General features: G+C 27.0%; 1 protein-coding gene and 1 long non-coding RNA gene across 3 annotated transcripts; one reads left to right on the top strand and one right to left on the bottom strand.

The window, feature by feature from the left end:
- Positions 1–7,419: 7,419 nt before the first annotated feature.
- LOC129310340 (uncharacterized) lies at positions 7,420–8,484 on the top strand. The gene is made up of 2 exons (XR_008593094.1): positions 7,420–7,695; positions 8,187–8,484. It is a non-coding gene; the product is annotated as an uncharacterized LOC129310340 (long non-coding RNA).
- A 4,290-nt stretch (positions 8,485–12,774) lies between these two features.
- LOC129311927 (uncharacterized) lies at positions 12,775–25,585 on the bottom strand. 2 transcript variants are annotated; one of them, XR_008593421.1, is made up of 3 exons: positions 25,447–25,585; positions 21,446–21,585; positions 12,775–13,226 (listed from the first exon to the last, which is right to left on the bottom strand). XR_008593421.1 is itself a non-coding variant. In XM_054954430.1 (3 exons), exon 3 carries the CDS (start codon positions 14,281–14,283, stop codon positions 13,627–13,629), a length of 657 nt encoding a protein of 218 aa, XP_054810405.1. In that variant the 5' UTR covers positions 14,284–14,537; positions 21,446–21,585; positions 25,447–25,585; the 3' UTR covers positions 12,775–13,626. The 2 variants fall into 2 exon arrangements, 1 of the variants encoding a protein (XP_054810405.1); XM_054954430.1 differs by having other exon boundaries at positions 12,775–14,537.
- Positions 25,586–27,284: the final 1,699 nt, after the last annotated feature.

Below are 27,284 nucleotides of genomic sequence, written 5' to 3'. Positions count from 1 at the left end.
GGATGCTTAAATCTACAATTAATAAATTTTAAACTCATCAACATTGCTAAGAACACATTTCCGTTCTCACATTTTTCACTTTTAAAATTCCCAACATCCTTATTTCTCATATTTGGACTTATCCATTAGGTTTATTAACTCTTTAGCTTCCAATAGCTTTATTAAACTCCCATATTGTTATTTATGGCTTCCTAACCAAGTTTAACTACCATAATAAATGGCATTTTTGGCCATTATTGAACCCACAATTATCAAAATGTGTAAGCTCATTATCCTTAAGTTTAAATTCTTCAAACAACTCCCAGGAACTCTATTTGAGTTTATGGGTTTGGACTCATAACCTATATGAATCAAAAATTATCATTACAACTTAAACCCTAACTTAAATCCCTATTAAAATGAAAGAGAGAGGGAAGAATGAAGTATAAAACACTTACCTTAGGTGTTTTCTAGCACCAAAATTCTCCCAAACCACTAATGTGGCAAATTCTAGCAGAGTAAGAATGAGCTCCTCCATTTTACTCTTCTTCCTCTTTTATTTTCTATCGTAGGTCATGACTAAATTCTCTAGAAAAGGGATCATGCACTACAGCACATGGCACAAAGAGACCCTTTTCCTTCGGTTGTCATCTGTACACCACAGCGGACATGCTACACGACGCGGCATGTGACATAGAGACAATCCTTCACATTTTTCTCCTTCTTTTTGATGCCTGGGTGGTCTATCTTCACTTTGGACCTATAATTTAGGCTAAAAACACAATTGAATACCATTATTAGACCTCTCTGAACATATACCCCATCAAATCACTCAAGCAATATAATTAAACTTGACTAATTCCTTAATAATCTAAGGATTAAAATTTGAAATGTTACAAAATGGGGAAAAAAACCCCACCAAGTAGTTGGGCAAAAGCATCCATGAGACTAAAGTAAAAAAGTAATAAAAATACCCATAATGTTATCAAAGTTGGTATAAAAGTGATAAAATCATTAACTTGCCCTAACCTTTGTTAGTTTCTGGTGCTAAATACTAACTATGCTTGTCACTTATCAATATTTATTGATGTGGATTAAAAAAGGGTAAAAATATTTATAAAGTTGTAAGCCAGGAATATCTAGTAGCCTAAAATAAGAAAAGGACAGTAATACTCATAACATTACTTTAGTATATACAATAGTGATCAATCCCTCAAAATCCATACCATGTGATTTATTTCCATTACCATGTATCCTACCCCCTTCCTCCCTCCCTCTCTATTCATTTTTTCTTGTCTATAAAACTTGAGCTTTAACATAATGAGATAGGTTACATGCAATCGAAGATTGAGAACAAAAAGGCTGTGGCTCACTATAAAGAACGCAAACACTTCAATGAGGAGGTTGTCTCTACTCATAACGCCTTCATGACTACGCATACCTCCTATGCCACCTTCCTTAAGAACATTGATGCAACCTTAAGCGATTTTGATCACGATAAAGTTCTAAATCCTCAATTGGTTTCCGACAGTGCTGTAAAGAAGTGAGTAATTTAACTTGTTGTTTGGTCAAAACGATATTTTCTCATATAGTATTTATGCGATGACCGATCAACCTTTGTAGAATTCTACTTGAGAATATTTTTTGTCCATGTCAACGAACAAATGATCAACTTCTATTTAGGTGTCAGTCAAACTGTTAACATTTAAAGGGTTTAATAAATTAGTCATTATTGAAACTACTAAAATAACATTGTGTATCTCACTTTTTTTCTCACTTTAGACAATTGGATGCTCTTGGTTAATGACCTTGTGGGTATTTTGGCTCTCTTTTTTAGTCCACATTAGCAAACATGGATAGGTGGCAAGCACAGTCAGCATTTAACACCAGAAATTAATGGACATTAGGGTAAGTTAACAACTTGATCACTTTTGCACTAACTTTGATAATATTTTTGATATTTTTATCATTTTAGACTATTGGATGTTTTTTGCCAACCACTTGATGGGTTGTTTTACCCCAATATTTTTAAGCCTTTCAGCCTAGTGTCAAAACAGCAATTAATACAATTTCAGATTGCATTAATTTAGACTAACAATGAATAAATTTCTCGTCGCATGTCATGTCATGGAAATTACCATGAAACTTCCATATGTATATATATATATATATAACAAATTCATATTTACTCAACTACCTGCCCATGGGATATATCTGTAAGTTAACGTAACTTGAATTTATCAATATGTATTTAAATCTTATTTTTTTGGCTAACTTATTTAAATCTTATTGAAATCATATTGTTAACAAGTTATGAATAGTCAGAATTCAGTTTTTCACTTTGTTAAATATACAAGAAAATATGCTCATATATAATAAATTGCATTATTAATAAAATATACTTAATGCCTCATGCATGAATAAAATCCGGGGACGGATCCAGAGCCAAATCAATGGAGAGGCCAAAATGCAAAATTACATTGTGGTGCAGGCCAAAATTAATTTTATCATTTCTGACAAAAAAAAAAAGTAAATTTAGCAAATCTCTTGTACCGTGGGAGCCCCTCCCCCAAAAAATCCGTCTCTCATAACATCACTTATTTAAAGAAAAAAAGACAAAAAATACTCTTAAAATATACAAAATGACAATTAAATACCATAAAATGTGATAATTATTATTTAGTCTCTGAGGATTTATTTGACATTTTTATTTTTGATGAAATGATATGTTTGCCCTCGATGACTATTATTTGTTAAAAAATGATTACTCTGATTGGATTATTAACTAAAATGAAATATATAGAAAATCACTATTTCCTTCGTGTAAATTTGTTTCTCAATTAAATGCAACTAAAGTATTCATTTTCATAAAGGAAATAATCATTTTCAAACCTATTTATAAATAACAAGGAAGTAGTTACTTTCTATAATAATCATTGATATCTAATACTTGCACTTGACTAATAAACAAATTTGCAAAAAGAAAGTAATACTTATTCTTTTGGGTAAAAGTAATACTTATTTTTTATTTTAGTCAATAGCTTAATCAAAGTAATTATTTTCTAAAATTAAAAATAGTCACTACGGATAAATAAGTCATTTAATTAAAAATTAAAATGCTAGGCAAGTCTCTAATGACTATATTATTATTATTATTATTATTATTATTATTATTATTAGAGTACTTAATTATTAGTTACATATTTTGGGAATTTTTTTTTATATTTGTCCCTTTCTTAAATACAAACCCATTTACTTTTATGTACAGAGACACGTCAACCTCGAGTCCCCGACGTCAGTGATTACAAAAGGATAAAAAAGAATCAGTCAAAGTCCACGATACGATTTAGTAGCTTAATTAAATAAAACATGATGTTGACTTGCAGAATATATATAAATTAAATCAACCAATGAGATTTATGGAAATACACATTTTTATAGTATGTAAGTATATATTTTGAGATCAATAGCGTGTTAAACATACAGAAAGTGGCATTTTATTAGTATATTTCTCAAAAGCAGAGAATTGGTTAAGGTCCACGAAATGATTACGTAAAGAAGCATGTTTTACTGGGAAATTGTGAGCTGCAGTGGTTGTCCACAACTTAAATCTTTTACGTACGTTGAATGCAATATTTTGTGGTGGGACTATATATACACAAACACACAAAACCCTTTTTCATTCATTCAATTCAGATTCTTCTGCAGGCATTAGTGTTCATGTAGCAGGGCCTGATATGGAGCTTCTAGGAGATGTATTTCTATAGGTAACTATATCTGTCACTTGTACAATTTCCATCACACATATTATTGCTATGCTTTCTGGGACAACTAGTTTTTTGATCCGTGTGATACACAAGATATATTGAATCATATGATTCACACCTTAGAAATATCAGAATACTATTAAAAAAAAAGTGCATCATCAATGCGAGAAAGGAAAACAATTTAAATATAAAAAATTACAATCTTACTTATTACTGGTAATATAATTTGGGGTATATCATAGAGTATAAGTACAAATATATATTAAAGAGTAGCGATAGAACGTATGCATGCATGATATTATGCAAGTCATAAACATAAGAAATGAAAGTGTCAGGTGGTATGCATTGTGCAGAAATGTGGTAATAGGGAGGGTAAGAGTTAATATTTTCTTAGCTCAACAACATTTAAAGTGGAATCTTGTGTTTTGTGAATAGCATTGTATTGTTCTGGTCTGCTGTTCAGGAAAACTAAGCAATTACATAATAGTTGCATAGATTCTGACGTGGTTATTAATTAAGCAAATTTGTGTGTGCAAAGCTCAAATTAAAAGTTTATTTGGATAAATATGATGTGCCTTAAGGCCTGTTAGAATGTGACCTCTCTTATCACTGTCAGGAAATTGTTAGTGTAAGAGCTCATATGTTTCTTAAGTATGAAGTGTCTTATAAATTACATAACCACAATATATAGATAGGAGGCATACAAAGGAGCTTTATTGAAGCTTTTACATATTGATTTGACAGTTAATATAATGTATACAATTCACTTTCTTATTTGTTTGACGAGAACGTGTTGTTTTTATTAGAATGATATCACTTGTGTCGGATTTCTATGTTCTTTTATCGCAAAAAAAGTGGCAACAATAAAGAGATTGAAATAATGGTGTTGATATAAATGACTTTTTATGAATTTGTATAAGGGGGTACATGGAATAAGAAATATGTCTTTTTCTTAATAAATGAAAAAAAAATTATAGCTAAAATTTATTATTGATGAGAAAAAATAGGTCAAATTTTCATCAAGTAATTTGGTTTATAAAAAGGATTTTGAGTGCCCAAAAAATACAACTTATACCTTGGCCATGTGAGTTTCATTTGTATGACCTAACCTCACAAAGTCAATTGCGTTCAATCTCTCGCATGGTTCTTTATTATAATAAAATTTTAAAATGGAAAAAACATGAAAAGGGTAAGAAAGTTGCATGGTAGTGTAAAACTACAATACCCAACCAAAGTTAATTACATAATTAAAAATATTTAAGTGTGTGTTTGGATAAGAGTAATAATCAATTTTTTAGTTCAAAATCAAATTTTTGAGCCAAATTATCCAAACAGTCAAAAAAAGTCAAAAAAGAATTATTGTTTAAATGTTTGTTTTTTCATACGCTCTCTTAATCAGCCTTCTACGAAAAGTTAATGAAAAGTGTTGGGAAAAATTACAAAAAAAAGCCATAAAAAAATTATAAAAAAGACACAACATTAATAAAAGTAAAACCAAACTCTCTTTTCTTCTCTCTTTTTTCTTATTAAAATTTAAATTTTGAATCTTCAAAAAAATTACTAGCATAAGTTTTTATCAACTACCATCCTCCACTTAGCACTTACTATAAAACTAATTCAAATTCAAATAAAATATTAATTGATAAAAAAATTAATTTAATTTAATTTAAAATTTAGGATCATTTCAAAAATTGTTGCAAAACTCCAGAAAGAGAGAAAGATTTTGCGTCACTTATTACATTGCTGCATTTTTTATGTTGCTAAAATTTTAAGGTAGCGTTTAACATCTTTCTTAAATATAACTCATATCCCATTAAAGATCACTTTGTATATTATCATTTTCATTAGTTATTATAAAATTAATATTTAATATTTAAAAATTAAATCTTTCTCTTTTATTAAATTTATTTCAACTAAGATATATTGAGTTACTTTTTTATGTAAATTTAAATGTTAATATTAATATAATTTAAATTTTTTAATTAATTAGATATGTAATTTAAATAATATATTTTACTTCTTAAATAAAACATAACAACTTTAGTAATATTAGATATAAATTTATCAATAATTTAATTTTAAAAGGCAATGTCCTTTATAATAATTTATACAGATAAAATTAATTCTAAATAAATTATCCAAATATCTTCAATTCTATTAAAATTAATTTTAAAAAATGTTATCCAAACAAATTGCATTATAATATAATCAATTATAATTAAAATATATCATTTAATTAATTATTTTTATAATCTATTATACCTAATTGAAATTTAAACTGACACTTAAACTTTGATTCATGAAAGACAATAACCTTCTACTTAGTTTAAGAAAAATAGACATGACAAAATATATATATATATATATATATATATGATATTAAAAATATTGGATAAAAATAGTACAATAATTTTCAAAGTAGATCTACAATATTTTTTAGTGTGCGTGTACAGTAAAAATTTGTAGGTACTTCACTGTGGGGCCTCATTTGGTATGTAATGATTTTGGATGGAACAGAAATAGAAATGACATTAGGATTAGGATTTGGTTTGAGAATGGGAATAAGATTAAAAAGAATGTTCGATAGCCGTGAGAATGGTTACATTTTTATTTAATATTTGTAATTGTAATTATAATGATAAAATACCATTTTACCCTTATTCTTTTAAAAACCGCCGCTAATAGCTCATTCTATGTAGTGAAAGTAAATAAAATATTATCTCTTTCAATTTTCAAATTTTCAGTTGAAAAATATTTATGATGTGTTAGGATTACTTAAGATTTCGATTTGAATTTATACCAAATTTTTCATTTTGGTATTAAAAAAATTCATGAATTTAAATTTGATTCAAAACCAAATTTATTTTAAATTATAATTTTTTTATAATTTCAAATTTCTCTATATTTTAGTCATTTAAAATTTCAATTACTTCAAATATCATATTCTATTTTTTTTACACTTTCACTATTAATACATTTATGACTTGTATCTTTTTTCTTATTTTATTAATTAAAAAATAAAAATAAATTCATCATTTCTAATTTTTTTTATTTTTATTTCGAATCTTTATTTATCTCTCTTCTTTATTAAAATTTTTTAAATCACCTAAATAAAAATTTTAAATATATATATTTCAAATGTAAGAATTAAAATACAAGAGTTCAAATTTAAAATTTAAATTTAAATCTATTAATTCAATCACTATCTTAATTTATTGTCGAAATCTATCATATAAATGTTCAGAAGCATCGTTTGTCTGGTGAATCTGGTTTATCATAGCCACTTTGGGCCGGACCACAAATTTTTGTAAAAATCGCCAACCAATCAGCCCAGCACACACAGCAGGGTTTAGTCTCACTTTGGTGTTTTTTCCCAAAAAGAAAAAGGGAAAAGAAAAGAAGAGAATGTTGATTGACTTTAATAAAAGCTACTAATCTTGTCATTTTAATTTAAATTTTAATTAAATAATATTTTTAATTCTCTAATTTTATATAAGATTTTAATTTAATTATTTAATTTTATAAAGTATTTTTTTAACCATTTAACTTTAATATTGTTAGTTTTAAATAATTATTTTTTATCAATTATTATTATTTTTAAAAAAAATTAAACTTAATATATTAATATTTAAAAATATTTTATTAATATTTAAAAATTTAATAATTATTTTTTGTGTTAGAGTTAAAGAAATAAAAAGATATTTTATAAAGTTAAGAAATTTAAATCAGTCAAATAATGATTAAATACGTTACTGTAAAAATGTTGAAAAATAAATAATCCACTTGGGTACATGAGAATCAACAAATATCCGCAATGATTGTTGGAAATCAACAGCACATATAAGGTGTTCTCAAATTAGACGACAGGAATACGATCGACAAGAACACTATATTTTCTGGGGCAATGAAGACACGTCCCGTTTTGGAAGCCTTGCTCAACAATAATACGGTATGTATTCAACTTTAAAATTTAAAGAAATTCTTCGACAAAATTATATGCCGGGAAAAAAAGAGATAGATCAACAATTAACATGCACTAGGAAATATTCCATTTATTGATTGCATTATTTTATTATCAATAATTATAAATAACTAAAAAAAACTTAAATAGACCAAAATTAATTATTTTTATTTTTATTTTTTTTGTCTATGTATATAGATAAGAAAATAACCCTAGATCACTAGCGCTCTCTGTCTCAATTTTGCATGAGGTGTATTTTATCATTATTGTGGTGATGTCCTACACACCTTAAGATATTTAGGAGTGAGTAGATTTAGTTCATGTAAAAAGTTTTATATTGGATAAAATTAAGCCTAATAATATGTGTGTGTAGGGAATAATAATATATACATAAATTTGAGCTTTAAAATTTTGAATTAAGATATGACATATTTTTAATTTCTTACTTATTGTTCATTTATATACTCTTTTGTTTCTAGAGGCTGCCGCTCTCCATACCTCATATTTAGTCTTTTTGAATTAAGCGTGCTTCCACTGTTGATCGTGAATCTATTAAGCCTTTCGTTTTCAGGTGTGGCTCCCCATTCTTTACATATACAAAATCTAATTGTTTATAACTGTATAAATTCAATTTGATTTATTTTAATATATACTTGGATTGGATTTGGATTATACGAACATTGAGAGTCCAAATCATTAGGGCTCATCATGGGCTTGCATGGAAAGGATCAATCTACTAGTCCTTGGGTCCATTAAATTAAAGTATTTTCTTCTTAATTGTAAAGCTGAGTTTATTAACCTTCTTACCCTAACAGCTTAGCTTTACTTATTTTCAAGAACAAGAGACACCACGCCCACAAATTTTTTTTTTTGGTTGCCATAAAATTTATTACAGGAAACAAACAATGGAAACATCTTATATACACAGTTATTTAAAAATGAAAAGTTTTAAGAACCTGTTTGGTTTCTGTTTTTTTAAAATTATTTTATTTTTAAAAAAATTTAAAAAACTTATTTGGATAAATGTTTTAGATTTAATTATTTTAAATTTTTCTCATTTTTTGTTTCCATTTTTGAAAACAAAAAAAATGAAAATATCATACACACATGGAGTTATTTTCATTTTATTTTTTTATTTTCAAAGCATATTACATTTGATTATTGAAAAATATAGTTAGCTTAACTAATTTATATTATAAACTACAATCATTAACTACATACAAACATCACTATCAGCCTATTTTTTTAATTCTAAAAATATTTTTAAATTAATATAACCAATTAGATTTTCATTTTGTTTTGAAAAAGAATCCTGAAAACTGTATTACATATCACAATTTTTAAAAATAAAAAAAAAAGGAACAGAAACTATACATGGCTTATTAATTGGACAAAGTTAAATATAATACTTACTTTCAAACAGATTTCTTCATATGCATAAATTTATTAAAAAGTCCTTGCAAAAAGGACAAGAGAGGCAGTATATACATCAATTAATGTGGAATCTTATTGACATTCTGGCTGACTCGTGGAAGCCGTTGAAGATCGAGATCCATCCAGAAGGTTCCTCAATTACCTAGCTTCTTATTGGCCTATTGACTTACTATTCCACTATTTTTTTAACACCCTCCAATTTTTTTTTTTCTTTCTAACTTCTAGATTGACGTGGGGTTATATAGCTTGTATTTCAAGTATAATAGATAACGATCAGACACGTTTAATCCGCGTCATCAGTTCCTTATCCAGTATCCACTTTTGAATTAACAGTACGTACATTTGTTTGATTAATGCCAATGCCAGTGCCATGTATCAGCATCATGTTGCCATATTCCCTTATAATTAATTGCAAAAATATTACCAAATCAAATTAAATCGTTCATTACATCAGCTGCTAGGCATCTCTTTCATTGGATAATTAATTAGACTTCAAACAATTCATTAAATTTTACAGGTCCATATATCTGCAGTGAATGAGAAATATTATTGCCAAGTCCAAAACATTAATATATTTGCTCATATTGCTCGAAAAAAAAAAATATTATTTCATGTATCTCAGGTGAAATTTCTTTGCACGTTAAAGCTAACTAAATGTAGTAAATTTATAATCAAGAAATGCTGACAGTTTTTATCCGATGACAAATATTTAAAAGGCTTTATACGTACGGTCCTTTTAAATTGTAAATGTACTTTAAATAATTGATGCCTTCTTATTCATGTTCTATTATTCATGTAATCATTGCTGAATATTGCGGATCCTATCTTCACTCGTGCCCCTCTTCGATCATTTGGTACGCATCAAGAATTAATGAAGGGGAAAATAATAAGTAGGCAACTTGTAAAGATATTAATGACAACTAAAAACCTCAAAATATTAAAATGTCACAAAAGTATCATGGTCTTTAAAAGTCTATTAATTTTCCAAAAAATATTTATAATCATTGAAATAGCTAATACAAGATCATTCATGAAGTTAATAAGAGTAATTGATTTGTGAACTTAAAAAAGATTACTTGTGAATATATAAAAATTAATTGTGAATAGATATATTTTGGTAAAAAAATTGTAAATAGACAGATAATTTCATAAATGTATTCATCATTATTTGTGAATTTAAGAAAAACTTTTTGTAAATTTTTGAAATGTTATTTGTGAATTTATAGAACATAAATTGTAAATGGATATTCAAAAACATGAAAGAGTTCTTAAATTATTGATTTACAATTAAAACTATTTAGATTTATTCACAACTAAGACGTTTCATATATATTTACAAATAATATTTCTTAAATTTATAATTGATTGTCTTTAAATCGCAAGTGACATATAAATTTATGATACTATTTATTTATTTATAACTAAATTTTCATAAATTCATTATTGACATTTCTAATAAAATCTACAAGCAGTGACTATCTTTAGATTCATAAAATTATATATCAATTTATAATTAAATTTTTATTAATTAATTCACACATAACATTACTTAAATTCATAATTAACTTTATTATATTTGAATTCATGAGTCATTCCATTGATTATTTTAATAATTATTTTTTTAAATTACAAGTAAAGATCTTAGTCCTTCCATGATATTTCAATAACTTGTGGTCTTCAATTGGCATTAATTCCTTTACAATGTTGTGTAATATAATTGTCATTTTCCCTTAATGAAATACAATGATATAGTTATTAGTGTATTTATTCTTATCACTGTTTACTCTTAAAAGAAAAATATATCCGATTAATTAAGCAGAACATGAACTCAAACATAAGATACATATATATTATTACGTTGTCACATTATAAAAGCAAAAGTTGTCCTATCATATTTAATTTATCCGATACAATATGAAGACCTTCGATGTCCACATTCTTATGCATGAACTTTATTTTTATAATTAAATAGATAATGTAGGGGTGCCAGAGGAATTTAGGGTTTATTCAACATCTCTCACTGCTTCATCAATATAAATAGCTAGCTAATGATATCGAATAGAAACCTTCAAGGTTGATAGGTTTCAATTCCAAACCTGTTCATCAGTTCTCTCGCAATGTCCCTCTCTGAGTCACGTGATGGGGAATTCAAGGAAATGGTTACAATAAGTGTTGAAACCAATCCTTTCACAGAGACTAAAGGAGGAAGAGAGATTACTATGAGGAAGCTATTGCCTGCCGACTCATCCAACTCGATCCCACCATTCCCATACGATCCTCCTCTCTCAGAATCTGCTCCTTCTTCTCCCACAACTCAAACCCACCCACTTCATATCCAAATCCCAGAACCCAACCTGTTGCAGCCTGCTGAGGCTGCCGACCCGACCCACTTGGTGTTGGAGATAATTGAGAGTCAAGAACTTGGAAAGGCTATGCTAGGGTTGGCTGTGCCCATGGTGACAGGTCTAGTGACTGCTAGTCTCTATTTCCACAACAGCATCGCCATCAACTTGGCCGTGGTTAGCCTCTGTCTTGCTTTTGCTTCCATCTTCAATGGAATCGTTTTGAGAAAAACCCATCCCGAGTTATCACATCTCCTTCTCCTGTCAGGAATTGCCTTGATTATCCTGGCTTTCTATGCCTATATCAGCACCATTTTACCCATCTACCTCGTATGGATACCCATTTCCTGTTTCGGCCTCTCTATATTCACGTTTCCATCTGTTTTTGTAGACCTCATCATCAACAGCATCAGGAAGAACAAGTTGAATAAAGTGGCCTACTTAAAAGAGACAGATCCTGAGAAAAATAACAAGCCCTAGGTAGCTAGGATCGCATCTATATATAGGCCTATATGCTCCGCAATATCTGTATCCTCGTTTGTCTGATTGTTTGTTCTTCTTCACACGCACTCATGGAAGTAAAGACCCAAGTCAAGAGTAGTTATGTTGGGGGGTTAAATGGTCAAGGTCATTAGTTTGTTAACTAATTACCTAGTTTTGTTATTAATTCTTGACCGTAGATAAAGGGTTGATCAGTATGGTGTATTGAGGTATGGGGAAGTTTATGGTGTGTAATCCTTCATTTGTTTCTCCCCATAGTTTGGGAATGGTTGTTTTGCATTGAGCTTGTCACTTATAGGTAATGAATAATGTTCTTTCATTTTCTTCTTGTTATAATTTCTTTCTCTTCAACATGCTTGACAAGTACTCAAACAAGTGTCAATGTAAATGGAGCAATAATACTTTGTAGTTATAATATAGACGCAAAGCCGATCGACTCCAAGAACAGTGTGCTTGATTGGTTTCCATGATCTCATTAATATCCACTTGCTGAGCCTTAAGTATATAGAAGTATAAAAGTTCATACGTGAAATGAATAGAAGAAATATGGTAAAGCAGCTAGAAATTATTGCTATCTACCACTTCCTTCGATTTCTCGTTTGGCTACTGAACCTTCTACCCAAATTCAACCGTAATTAAGCTCACGCACATACATATACAAGTTTCATTCCTAATTTGACGTATAATTAATTAATCATTATAAAGGGATAACACTCCAACATGCACCTACCTGCCTCAATATAAAGTGATACATGACCTTTTATATGTAGTGTCATCAACAACCAGATAATTAATATTATTCGGACTACTTCCAATAGATACTCATGTACCGAATTCCATCTAAAAACATACTAATTATTCATTGTCAGAGTATAGTCATTCAAAGCAAGTTTAGGTGATAGGAATATGGTAGATGTGAGTAGTGTCCTAGGGTTTAAAATTTTCTTATATAATCGAAGTATGGAAACGTAACCAGTGCAATAGGAAATTAATTTTGCTTGTTTGGAAACTCCATGGCTCTGAAATTAATCCGCAGGCGCACATGAAAATGATGCATGTGTGTGTATATATATTTTGTGTGTGTGTGTGTGTTTGTTGCTTCATTTAATTTGATTCTCCTGTACAAATTCTTGGGCACGTGTATGTGTGAAAAAGAAGGGTGGAGGAGGAAGAGTTGCTCAATGGATCCATCCACATTATTTGAGTGCAGCTAACTACCAAATCCAAGCAAAGGAGATCAAGCTGAAAGAAGTCATGAGAGAAAGAGAGATTGAAAAATGTGTTGTGCATTATTGTTATGAAAAGCTTAATATACACACAAAAATGGACCATCTTAATAGTGACTGGTAAAAAACAAAGTATTCCTTAAATCTCAACAAAATAAATCTCAATAAATAATACATCATAACAATATCTACAAATCTCAATTAATATTTATATCATAACACAAATAGTACGATAATCGTTAGGGCAACTCCACATATATATACACAAAAGGATACTATCTGCTCACCTTTGTAAACTACAGATTATGTAACAGGTATATAACTAAAGACTACTAGTTTAGGTTTCGTGATACATATAACTATAAATTTCTAGCTATGTCTTCTTAAGATCGATCTGTGTCTTTTGAAGATCACTTTTAATTATTGGCCTTCTTCCTCCTGCTGTAGATGACGCCAACAAAAACTGGAGCAATTGGTAAAATAGAGAGGAAGAAACAGCCAACGGGTATCCATTTGAGGTAGACGGGTAAAATGATACCCGAATAGGCATAGAAAGCCAGGATCATCAAGACGATTCCTGACATGAGAACGAGAATCGATACCTTGGGACAGGCTTTTCTCGAGAGGATTCCATTCAACATGGAAGCAAAAGCAAAACAGAGGCTGATCGCAACCACGTTCATCTCCACAGTGCTGGTGAAATACTGATAAGCAGTGGATAAACCCATCAACATGGGCACAGCCAGCACAAGAACAGCCTTTCCGAGCTCTTGACTCTCAATTATATCGAACACCGGGTGGGTTTGATCGGCCTCAGCAGGTTGCGGGTTGGGTTCTGCGGTTTGGATTTGAACTTGGTGGTTTGGAGTTGTGGGAGAAGAAGGAGCAGATTCAGAGAGAGGAGGATCGTATGGGAATGGCGGGATCGAGTTGGATGAGTCAGTAGGCAATAGCTTCCTCACACTCTCTCCTTCGCCTCCTTCTTTAGTCTCTGTGAATGGATTGGTTGGAACAATAACCAGTTCCATGAATTCCCCACGGTGATGATCAGACTCAGAGGAAGACATAGACATGTTTGATCAGAGCTGAACAGATACTGAACTAGCCCTCACTGGTCACTATTTATAGATCAAGTGGGGAGGCATGTGTTATATAAATGGTGTTCACTTATCCATTGAATGAACGACGAACACCATATTCTAGAAAGTTAATTACGTCATCAAAATGAGGACATAACCGCACGTCGATCTTAAAATAAGATAGGACAGATTTTGCTTTAATTTCATGTAGCCATCTTATGTTCAGAGTTGAAGTCCTAATTCTGTACCTTTATATACGCAAAAAAAAAAAAAAGGTTTGAAGCATGCATGAAAATAATGCAAGAAAATCATAGAAACTCTAGATTCAAAATGATCAAGATCTACACACACATATGTATATATGCCTTTGTGGAATTAAAAGAATTGAAATAGCTAGAACTTTATATAACATGAGAAATATTTATTGTCACAGGTGTATCTTAAAAAACATGAGACCCATTAAAAAAAAAATCAACCAAACAAATATTCTGCAAAGGTGGAACCATGCACTAATATGACAGGTTATCATTATTAAGAACAAAAAAAAAAGCAATACAAAATAAACAAAGCACAGTTTTTTTTTTTTATTTCTCACATGTATTCTTTTCTATTGAAGGCAATCCTGTTCGAGTACAATCAGGCATTGAATATAAGTATCTCATAGTTTAAGAAAATTAATATCTATAAATACCAACAAAGGTTGGTTTAGTGGGTAAGAATTTTGCTCATAACTATGAGTCATATGATTAAATCTCACAGTTCACTCATTAACAAAATCCTCACATTGGCAATGGCATTTAATCCTACAACCTTATAGGTTATGAGTAAAATTTTTATCAATTGAATCAACCTTTATTGAATAAAATTAATGAGTCAAATCCTTACCAATTGGATCAACCTTTATTCAATAAAATTAATGAATACTTTAATTTCATGTGAATGATTTTTGCAATTATAGAAATTGAGAAGTAATTGATGACAGCATGATGTTGATTACATGCGACATTGTCTCTTCAAAGGGCGCATGAGAGATAATGTTGTTTACTTTTTTGGGGCCATGTAATAATAGTTACTCCTCCAAAGTACAATATAAAGTATTTTTTAAAATTTTTTTTACTCAATTCAAAATGTAAACTATTAAATAATTTTTATATTTATTTTTTAACTATATAGCCCCACTTCTTTTATTATTGTTTTTGAAAAAAAAATCATGCATTAGGATTTTAATTAGTATTGTTAGTGCTTTTATATAGGGTTTTTAATAATGGTATAAATAAAAAATGTAGACATTTTTAAGAATTTAAAATTTTAACTAAAATTATTTATAAATTATCAATTATTTAACTGTGACTTATACTGCAGTACAAAGTGAATATATCATAAACATAAAAATTTACTTCAATTATTCAAACAAGAAGACAAGGTAACCGAAGACTAAGTCATGCGTGCACATGCACGTGTCATCTAATTAATATTAATATCAAATTAATAATCTATTGATAATCAATAGTGAGAATCGTGTTAGATTATATTGGCGTGAGTGTGTGTGTGTGTAGTCTAATTCTGTCAATCTGTGTTGTATCTACAATAAATCTAGTTGAATTGTATCTATCTTTATTTTCTCTGTACTTTAAGAGAAATTAATCCATGAAAAATGTATTTTTAATATATGTATGGAAATCAAGGAAATTAAATCCTTAGTAAAACTCAAAAAATAATTTATTCAAAAATTCAAAAAAATTTTAACTTTATTCCTTTTAAACAAATAAATATATATATATATATATATATATAACATATTTCCTCTCACTAATATTTAATGAGAGTAAAAAGAGAAAATTGTGATAAAAATTCAATGATGTAACTTATGACTATGACAAAAACATTATTCTCTCTATTTTATAAATAAAACCGAATGAAGTATGAATTTGTTTGATTACTTGTTTTTAGAACAAATTTTTTTTGAAAATATATTTTTGTTATCTATTCTAAAAAATAAAAAATTTAAAAGTTGTGAAGAAAAACTAAAAAACCACAACATTTTTATGATGTTTTGTTAATTTTTATTTTTGAAAATTAGAGAAATATCGAGAATATCATGTTTTTTATTAATGATAATTATGTTAATAAAAAATAATTTTTTCACCCTTTATTTCACCGCTTTAAATATGTTTTTTAAAATAATAATTCAAATAAATTTTATTTTTTTATTTTCAAAACTTGTTCTAAAAATAACTACTCTACAGAATTGTTCTAACAAATTGAAATTAGAAAAGAAAATGACAAGCCATATATTACGCTACAATATTTAATGCGTTGCTTTGCTGTGTGTGTAATTGTGTATGCGTATGAACATAAATTTGACGAGTCTCCTTTCTTTTCCCATTTATTTTGTAAATATTATTATACGGCCCAATTGCCTGGACAGTTATTTCCTACGCAGAGGACTGACGTGGATGACAGTTATTTGATCAATGTCTAATGTTTCTTTTTTTCTTTTTGAGCAATTCCCAACCAATTGGCAGTTATCTATTCAAACAAGCAAATTATTTCCGCGGTCAACAAACGGTAGGGGCGGTGGGAGACGGTATAAGAAATTAATTAGGATAATGAAAAAAAATATTGGAAGTTAAGAAGTTAATTTTATAGCTAAAAATAAATTACTCTGTTAAGAATAAAATATCGTGTATGCTTGAGATTTTGGATTTCTTTGATTTTCTGAACTAATACACAATGGGTATGGAGATGGAAACTTTTTATAGCTTCTAAGTGATATATCTTCCGTTGATAATAAAAAGTGATATATATTCCCTGTTGAAATTATAATTTTTTTTATTTTGAAAAATTAATATATATATATATATATATATATATAAGCCTCGTTTTTCTTGGGAATCTTGGAAGAAAGTCATTTTGTTACCTCTAAAGTGGCTACTCCCCATTTTTTTAAAAATATGATGGCTCATAGCTAAAAATAAATTGTACTATTTATAGTTAAGCTTCAAATTATTTTTATTGGCATATTGAAATTGATAATGATGAGTGTTACATAAAAAAATATTGATAAACTCTTTACACTTTAAATTATTTTCTTCACACAAAAAAAAGACTTTCTTCACCTTTACAGTTTTCTTCCATTAGATTTTAATGCTGTACTTGGCTCATAAGGAAAAATAAGGAGAAAACGAGAGGAGAGAAGATGAAGAGAAGAAAAAAGTAGAAGAATGCAACTTTCTCCCATTATGCTTGGCTAAGCAAGAAAAAATTGGAAAGAGAGAAAAGTTGTTAATTTTATGTGGATAATAATGACCTTATTATTTATAAAAATATTTATATATAATAAAATTTAATATTTTAACATATTATTATAGAATGCAACTTTCTCCCATTATACTTGGCTAAGCAAGAAAAAATTGAAAAGAGAGAAAAGTTGTTAATTTTATGTGGATAATAATGACCTTATTATTTATAAAAATATTTATATATAATAAAATTTAATATTTTAACATATTATTATAATAATTTCTATCATCTATTATTGATTGAATAAAAATATAATTACAAATTATGTTATCTAATACTGATAAAAAATTATTTTATCTAATTGACAATTTTATTTATTAAATTATTAAATATATAATAAACTTAAAAGTTTGAAACTACAATCAAATATAAGAAAATTTATTGAAAATTTAAAATTAAAATTTATCTAATTAATCTAAAAATTTAATATACTGCTTGTTTAATAAAAATTCATGATAAAAATATAATTATACTATAAATATAGAATTTAAAAATTGGTGAGTAAATTTAAAAATGATTTTTTTCCCAAAATCTGTGCATGTTTGGAGAGAAAAGTTAGAGAGAAAAAACATGTAAATCCTACATGTTATTTTTTTCTCTACTTTTTTCTCCTCTTTACTTTTCTCTTCATAACTAAATAGGAGAAAATGATACTTTCTCTTTACTTTTCTCTCCTACTTACTTTTTTCTCCTCCTTCCAACTACACTACGGCGAACTCATGTCAGCCGTTAAGCCTGTCAATGAGGTTTTTTTTTTTTTTTTTTTGTACAATAAGATTCATTTGCCTACTAAGGGGATGACACTTCAGTAAAACCAAGTAGACTGCGCCTTATAAATAGTGTTTGACTTAAGTCAACAATATTCATTTGCCCATTAAGGAGAAATAACTACGAACTACGAAGAAACTAGCGAAGTCCAAACCGTCATAAAAAAACTGGGCTTTATAATTAAGAAGATAACATAACATTCTTGTATACCCAAGTAGGCTGATCTATTTGCTTATATCTTTTAAATGTATTTGAACTATTTATCATTTTATCCAAAAAAAAAAAAGACTGTTTGCCTATATACTAGGCCCATAATGACTCATGTTAGTTGACAAATTCATATTAGAGGGAGAATAATAGTTAAGTCTCAAAATAATAAATTAAAAAAAGTTTGATTATTAATAATTTTTGTTAAAAAGAACTTGCAAATTTAAAAGTTTCAGTCTTTCAGTGGTAAATAATACATTTAAGATTTAAATGTAATTTTAAATTTGATTAAAATACAATGACCTCTTTTCAAGTTCGGTAAAATTACAAAGGCCTTCTTTTTGTTTTCAAAAATCTAAACTTTAATCAATTTTTTAACATTAGTAAGAGATTTCCATTTATAATTCTAAAATGCTTTATTGCATTAATTAAAATCAGTGAAAAATTTAAAATTACTTATATTCCTATAATGCATTCTCTCAACTACTATTTTTAAAAGCATTGTGGTTATATTTACATAAAAATTTTAAAGAATATTAAAATTAATATAATAAATATAAATTATATTAATTAAAATATTTCTCATTATATTAAACTCCTAACTCCTTTTCTTTTTCAATTTTTTTAATTTAATAATTTTTTATATGTGTTTGAAATATCTTTTTTGTCATCCAAATATTTAAATTTAAAAAAATTACTGTGCGAATAAGTTTATATAAACAGTACCGTACACTGGCATTCCTTCTATTTTGATAAAATATTATATGCCTCTCTTCTATTTTTAAAGCCTACATTTTAGTTCAATTCTTAACACCATTAAGAATATTTTGTAAAAGAATTTAAAAAAGTAATTTTTTTATTTGTAATTATGTTGGAAAAAAATTAAAATTATTAATTTACCCTTATAATCTAATTACTCTCTCTCTCTCTCTCACCCCCCGATTTAAGCAACTTTAAATAATTAAGTATGATGATATTAAAAAAATAATTTTAAAATATTGTATTAAAATTACAACATTTAAATAAAATAAAGAAAAATTAAATTGACTAATTTATCATTTATTATATTAAATCTCTATTTCATTAAGTTTTTTTTGTACATATATGGTTGGTAATTATTTTATCCAACTTATGTATTTTCCTTTTTAAAAATACTAAAAAAAATATTTTTCTATAACTAAAAAAATTTAAATATGAATGAAAAGGTAAAAAAATATATCCATTAAATTTTTTTTTGGGATGGATTAGATTATTTTTAGATAACTTGTATGTTTAAAGAATGATTTTTTGATCCAATGTATATGACTTAACAATTAACTAATGATTAAATAGATACAAATAAAATTTTAAAAATTGAAGGAAGGTTTATGTTTAGTAATTATCGATTTTAAGAAAGATTCATATAAGTTTCTAAAATAGAAAGAATGTATCTGTAATTAAGGCAAAATAGAGAAAAGATCAATATATTTTACTCTTCTATAAATAGTAGTGAAGTAAACAATCCAAAAAAAAAAGTGAAGTGAAGTGAAGTTTATATAGATTTTAAAAATAAAAGAAAAATCTCTATAACTAAGATAAAATATAAGGAATATTAATGTATTTTACTCTTGTAGTCTGCAATTAGGACCTAGTTTCCACCTATCCAATCAATATTAGCAACTCATTTAAAAAAAAAATTGTTAAGAATCTAACAGTCATTAATTTGATCTTTTAGAATTTTACTGTGACTCTCCTTTAAATAAATTAAATTGAATTTACTGTTATAAAATTATAGACTTAAAAAGAGAAAGATGTAAAAGGTTCAATTTGAAGTAAATTATATATATATATATAGTTACTAAAATCACCTATATATGAATAGTCATAAAAATTATTACTATTTTATATATATATATATATTAAGGAACTCATTCTATAAAAATATAACTTTATTTTTTAGAATTAGAATTGGATAAATTTTTAATAGAGTACTTATAAGTTATAATATCTAATTAGATGTCATGCATAATGCTGAAACACCAAAAGTAAATTTCCTTTTGGCAAATGCATAAAAATGAAGAGTAGAAGAGAGCAAGAGCCTTGATAGTGTAGGCCCATAAGGGTTAGGCCTCTAGTGGCCCGAAAACTTTCTTTAAGGAAGAATCTATCTAAGACCATTGGCTAAAAATTCGATTTCGTTTAGTCATCATGATGGCTAATAATCTAATGAGTATCGAATGCTAAAGAAGAAAACTGAACAAATAAACAAACTGACGTTATATTTGGATTAGTGACCGGATTAATTTGAATTTGGACTAAATCCATTTTTGAAAATATAATGTTTTCTAAATTTGTATCAATTTTTTTTATTACAATTCATTTAGAATTTCAAAAATATAATCTACCATAGTTATTTCAAATCTCAACCAATCTCTTTCAATATTACCTAAATATATGGACACGGATAAGTCACATAGGGACGACAACTCATTTCTATTGGTGTGAATTTTTTATGCTACCCAAATAAAAAATTTTAAATTTGACATTCTTAAAATATAAAATTTATTAAATTCAAAAATTCATCTATTCAAATCCCATTTGAATTCAATTAAGTGTCAATAAATTTTTAGTTCTGGTTGGATTTCGCATGCCTCATGTACCCTATAAACATCACAAAGACAGGTTGGCCAAGTCCCTCTTTCTTTGCCAAAAGAAAAAGTGTAAGCCTTCATCTATATCTACAATTATTGCTATTAGAATAATGCAATCAATAAATGGAGTTCCTAGACGCATGTTAATTCGTAGTTAGTATTTTTTTCCCCTCAAAAATCAAAATGGGCGCAAACATGGTATAACATTAAAAAGTATTTTCCTTTAAATAGTAGGGTGAAATACATACAGAATATTTTTCGCTGCCACGTATTTAGATGGATGTGTCTTCATGATCATTGCCACAGAAAATGAAGTCGATCTTCTGGTCGCACCTTTTATGTGCTTTTGATTTCCATAGTTTCTTCTTCGTCCAAGCCCTTTCTTTTTCTGTTCGTTTCCAATAATTATTCAGTATATTTGTTAATTCTCATTCACTCAAGTAATTTAATTACGTTCTACATTTTTTACCATATATAATCATTTTTCCTATAGTAACTGGTAATTTATATGACTATATATTATTTTTTTCTTGTAATTTAATGTTAATTTTTATTCTTAACTCACGTTACAAAATGTAAACCAATGTTACCGTTGACTTTTTAGAAAAATTATATATAAAAGTTAAGAAAAATCTACATTTTAAAGAAAAATTAAAAGACTAGAATCATAAAAAGAAAAATATTTATAATAACTATAAATTAACCAATGACAATTGGATTAGCACTAAAGCCTACTCAACGTCTTTTACAAAGGTTTTGATTTAACGTTACGAATTAAAATGACTAGGGTTGGGATGTATATTGGATACACGAGATAATTTTTACAAATTAAAATGTTATAAAATCAACTAAGTGCATGGGATATATCAAGACAGGTAATCATAAAGTCTAATTAACATTCACAGAAAAATTCTTGGCCCAAAAAAATTCACAGAAAAATTGGAAACATATGTTAGGTACGTTTTGTATGCTAAAAAGAGAATGGGTAAATTTGGTATATGCTGAAAATTAGTAACATGTCTTTGCGGACATCCAATAAAAATGTGTCTTCCAACTATAGTTAAGATAATAGGGTATACTCATGCCTAAATATCCTAATTAAGTATTCGATTGATTTTGTAAATAAAAAAATATCTTAAAAAGTACTATCTCAGGTCCCTATATTGTAGGGCAACTTTTAGAAAGATTATTTTGTCCCTGTATTAAGATCTTGATAAAGTATTAATTATATTTTTTTAATATTATTCATATTTAAAACCATTAATTATAAGGGAATGTAATATAAATTTAAAATTTTTTTAAATTAAAATTTTAATTTATTATAATTTCCTCACAAATTTAATGACTCTACCACCTTTTTTTTTTTCTAATGAAATAATTAAAAGTGTCTTATAATAAAAATCAAAGTGAATATATACTCACTTCATTTCGATTTACAATTTTTTTTTAGGCAAGATTACTTGTTCCTTCAGTTTTAAAGTACAAGGCATGCAGTTTTTTAATGTAAGGTGTTGAAAATATAATATATTTTGTGTCTTTTAAAGTACAATTAATGATAGATTTCCAAAAACACATTTAATCATATGGTGTAATTAATTGGCCAAAAAAGGAGTAATTACTAAAAAAATTTATAGAAATATTTTATTAAATAGAGATAAATATAAAAAGGATATGTAATTTTAAAAGTAATTAACTAGTTTAATTTGAAATATAATTTAGTTAAAAGTGTTTTATAATATTGAATGAAGGGTTCATTAAATATAGTTTACAATATTAAATTTTGCATAAAATTTTAAAAATACCATTCATTGAGGGGGGGACAGAAATTTATTTTAAGAAGTGAAATAATAACAGGTAAATAATATTAAAATAGTCATAATTAATAAAACATTATTTTTTTCAAAATGCCTAATACTTCTTTGACCCTATTTATAAGTCAATTCTAATATGTTTTATTGGAATTAAGGAAAAATTTAAACTTCATTAACTTCATCTTAAAATTTAACAATTTTTTACCTTTATCCTTAATAAATATTTTTAAATCTCATTATTAATATTTCTATTCAAAGTATTTAATAAGAATAAAAAATGTAAAGATGAGCATTTGAAATTGACAAATACCTTATAAATAAAATTAATTTTTTTTCTCTCTCTACTTTATAAATAAGATCAGAGGAATATTTAATTTTGAGACCCTAAATCACTTTCAAAAATATCTTATAAAATAGATTGGAGGGGGGCGCATGTTAATATTGAAAACATCCAGCAGTTCATCAGAAGCTGAACTCTTGATAGAAACAATATATATTATGCATGTGCTGAAATATATATATATATATATATATATTATTAATATCTACCATAATTTTATACAAATGTTTTTGGCTAGCTCTACCAGTTAATTAATAAACTCAGCATGCAAAACCTCGATTTGGAAAACCCAGTTTCATGAAAAGAAACTTTTATTTTCATTTACAAGTTGTACATATAAGGTTAATAATTTGAATCACCCAGACAAAACATGCATATATTAAAATTGGGTTTATAGAAAATTAACGGTTAGCCATACAGTAACTACAATGCCTCATATTCTCTCCGCCCTCAAATATAAACAAAAGGCACTGCATTTATAAGAATTTCCAATATTTTCCCCCTTAATTTAAATCAATTGTTCTTAATGAGAGATGTTGGAAATAGTGACAAATGGCAATAAATGATCATCATTAAGGAAGGAACAAATTTTAACCAAAAAAAAAAAATCTCATATATGCTCTCTCTTGTTCACAAATCAAAGTCTAGAATATTGGTAACTACTTGATGATTCTTAAAAAAATTTAGTTGAAACCTTACTTCATCAAATTTAAGAAATAATAAATAAAGTAAAAGTATAATTAAAAAAAATACCAAATATTTTATATTTTAGACTAAATAGAGAGTTTTTTAAGAAATGCTATTATATATTATACATGCACCGGACAGAGTAATTTAGAGAAATAACTAACTTTTTTAAACTCTGAAACTATTACTTCCTCTATTTCAAATTATAAGACACTTTTAAATAAAATTTCACATACCATTAAACCTTATTAAATAGACTTAGCAACTTTATCTTTTTAAAATAAAAATATAAAACCTTAATTTACTCAAAGCGTCTTATATTTTGAGATAAAAAAACTTTTTTAAAAATGTCCTATAATTTAGAATGGAGTGAGTATTATTTATACTTTTACATGTATGTGTGTGTGAAAGAGACTATAAGGAGTAAGTATCATGTAATTATCACAAGAAACATAAACATATACTCTATTCATCCCAATATATAAGGTATTTTTAATTAAATTTTACATATTAATAAATTTTTAAGGAAAACAATATTTTTGGTTTTTACACTTTGCTCATGTTTTCATATTTTTTTTGTGTGTGTGTTCTAGATCTCTATATTTTTCTCTATCTGCAATGTTGGTCCCTACATTTTCAAAGAGATGTTGACGTGGCACCAATGATGTTAATAATAATGACATGTCAATTAACACTGTTAATTTATGCTTTGTGTCAAACTGATGCTGACATGAATTTTTTAATAAGGAATTAAAAAAAAACTTAACATCAGATGAAATAAAAATATTGATATAGATTTTTTAATAAGTGTAAATAAAAAAACTACATCAAATGAAATAAAAAGGTTGACCTAGAATCTTTAAATTTTTGCTTGTTAAAAAATCCATGTTAGCATCTTTATTTCATCTTATATAAGCTTTTTTTTTATTTTTTCCTATTAAAAAATTCATGTCAATATCAATTTAATACGTAAGTACAAAATTAATGATGTTAATTAATATATTAACATTATTAATATTATTTATGTCACGTCAACATTTCTTTACAAATGTCGGAACTAATGTTATATATGGAGAAAAGTGCAAGAACTTGGAACACAAAAAAAAAAGTGTAGGAAATTATACTAAAACCAAAGCAAAATGTAAGAATTAAAAGTAGTATTTTTTTTTCAAATTTTTATTATTTAGTTGAAAGCATATAAAATCACAATATTTTAATTTTGCTCCTAATAATATCACAATTAATATGATGATGGTAAGTAAAGCATATAATTAATATACTATATACTACCCTTTTGAAATAATGAAGACAAAATTATTCAATTACTCAAAATATCATGATATTCACATATTTAAGAATAAAATGAATTTCTTAAAAACACTCTGTACCTAAGAAGGGAGGAAATTCATACCTATAGAAATGCATCTCCTAGCGGCTCCATATGAAATGTTAGCTTGTGCTCTTATCGCTGCATGGCCTCAACACTAATGCACATAATGAAGAAGAATCTGTATTGATTTGAATGAATGAAAGCGGTTTGTATATATAGCCACCTTGTAAACCGGTTTAAATTAAGATTATATTCTAGTCCACAATTTTACATTATGATATGTATGTACTAAATCATTTCGTGGACTTTGACTTAGTCAACTTGGTTTTGTAATTATCATCCAACAAGGCCACGTGGTTGATTGATAAATTATAATTTGGTTGTTTTATATATTTCGGAAGTTTCGCAGAAGTTTCCTTTACCATGTCCAGAGAACTTTATTCATCATTAGTTTGAACTGGAATTGAATTAGTGTAAATCTAAAATCGTATTACTTTATTTTCTTTGGCTAATTTCAGGGTTTAAACGCTAATAATATTATATTTCTCCCTCGTCTATATTTAAAATTCACCTTTTAAAATTTTGCATGCTCCTATTTTTAAAACGTTTTGCAAAATCTATGAACCAATTGATATTTTTTTAATAATGTTCTTGATATAAATATTATTGAGTTTAAGGGTATTTTTAGAAAGACTGAGTACTTTTATTTCAAGAACATTGACTAACTTATTTTTGTTTGTGCTAATTAATTAAATATAATTTATAATAATTATAAATACTAACTAAAGGGTTAATATTTAATAATTTAATGCTATTGAGGAAAATAAAATGCGACTTTATTTATGTTTAATATTATATTATATAAAATGATGTCAAAATATATAAAATGTATGTGTACATGAATCTCATTTGATTGATTTTATTTACATTGTGAAAGTCATAATTAACCTCATGGAAGTTTTTTTTTTTTAATGATTGAGTATTGACTATACATAATTCTAATCCATAATATCACATCATGTGTAAGCAAATAATTTTCTCCATTTTTTTATAAACACCCTCTCAAATTTTACTACGTATATAAATTCACATTATATCAACTAAAGTAATCGTATACCTACAAAATTCCAAAGGGGAGGTGGTTGAGTAAAAATGAATTTGGTTATTTTATATTTTTTGGAAGTTTCATGGTATATTACATGACATAAAGAGAAGATTGTTCATTAGCCTGAATTAGTGCAGTATAAAATTATATTACCTTCTAATATAATGTTTTTGATAATTTCAAGTTTTAAAAACTTTAAAAATATTGTTTTACTTCTTAAGTTTAATTGAGGAGGGAAATAGCTCTCATGGCATAATTATATGAATGATTATTTTCTTGGTTCAATGTGTTTAAATTATACTACATGTGTTTCAACATACATATATATGGCACACATAAATACTTGTTGCAATCATGATTAGCCTCATTTTAAACTTTAAAAATATGCACAATAACAAACTTTCATGTTTACCTATTTAGTATGGAATAATGAAAAATCAAATTTCAATCGCAATCTCATCTTATATGGAATTATTCAACATCACTATGTCTCTTATTATTGAAAATTCTATTCTGAAATTGAAATTTTTCAAAACTAATTGCCCTTCACCCCTATCCCTCTCTCGTCTCACCCTTTGCCATCACTTTTTCTCCTTCTTCCCCCATACCAATGACATCTTTTGTTGAGGGTGTCGCCAACCACCCACGATAACATCTTTTTCTTTAATTCCATTAATGCTTTGAAAAATCAAAACGATTTTTTGAAGTATTGATGGGATTGTTAGTTTGTCACATTATAGGTGGTATGAATAATTGAGTATGTTTGATTTGGATTTCTCATGATGATATTTTTTTTTATTTGCAATTGATTTTT

This window comes from Prosopis cineraria, unplaced genomic scaffold, assembly GCF_029017545.1.
Source record: "Prosopis cineraria cultivar Desert tree isolate PC_DT_omini unplaced genomic scaffold, ASM2901754v1 PC5, whole genome shotgun sequence".
Taxonomy (NCBI): Eukaryota; Viridiplantae; Streptophyta; class Magnoliopsida; order Fabales; family Fabaceae; genus Prosopis; species Prosopis cineraria.
This window is presented reverse-complemented; position numbering and strand designations above follow the sequence as displayed.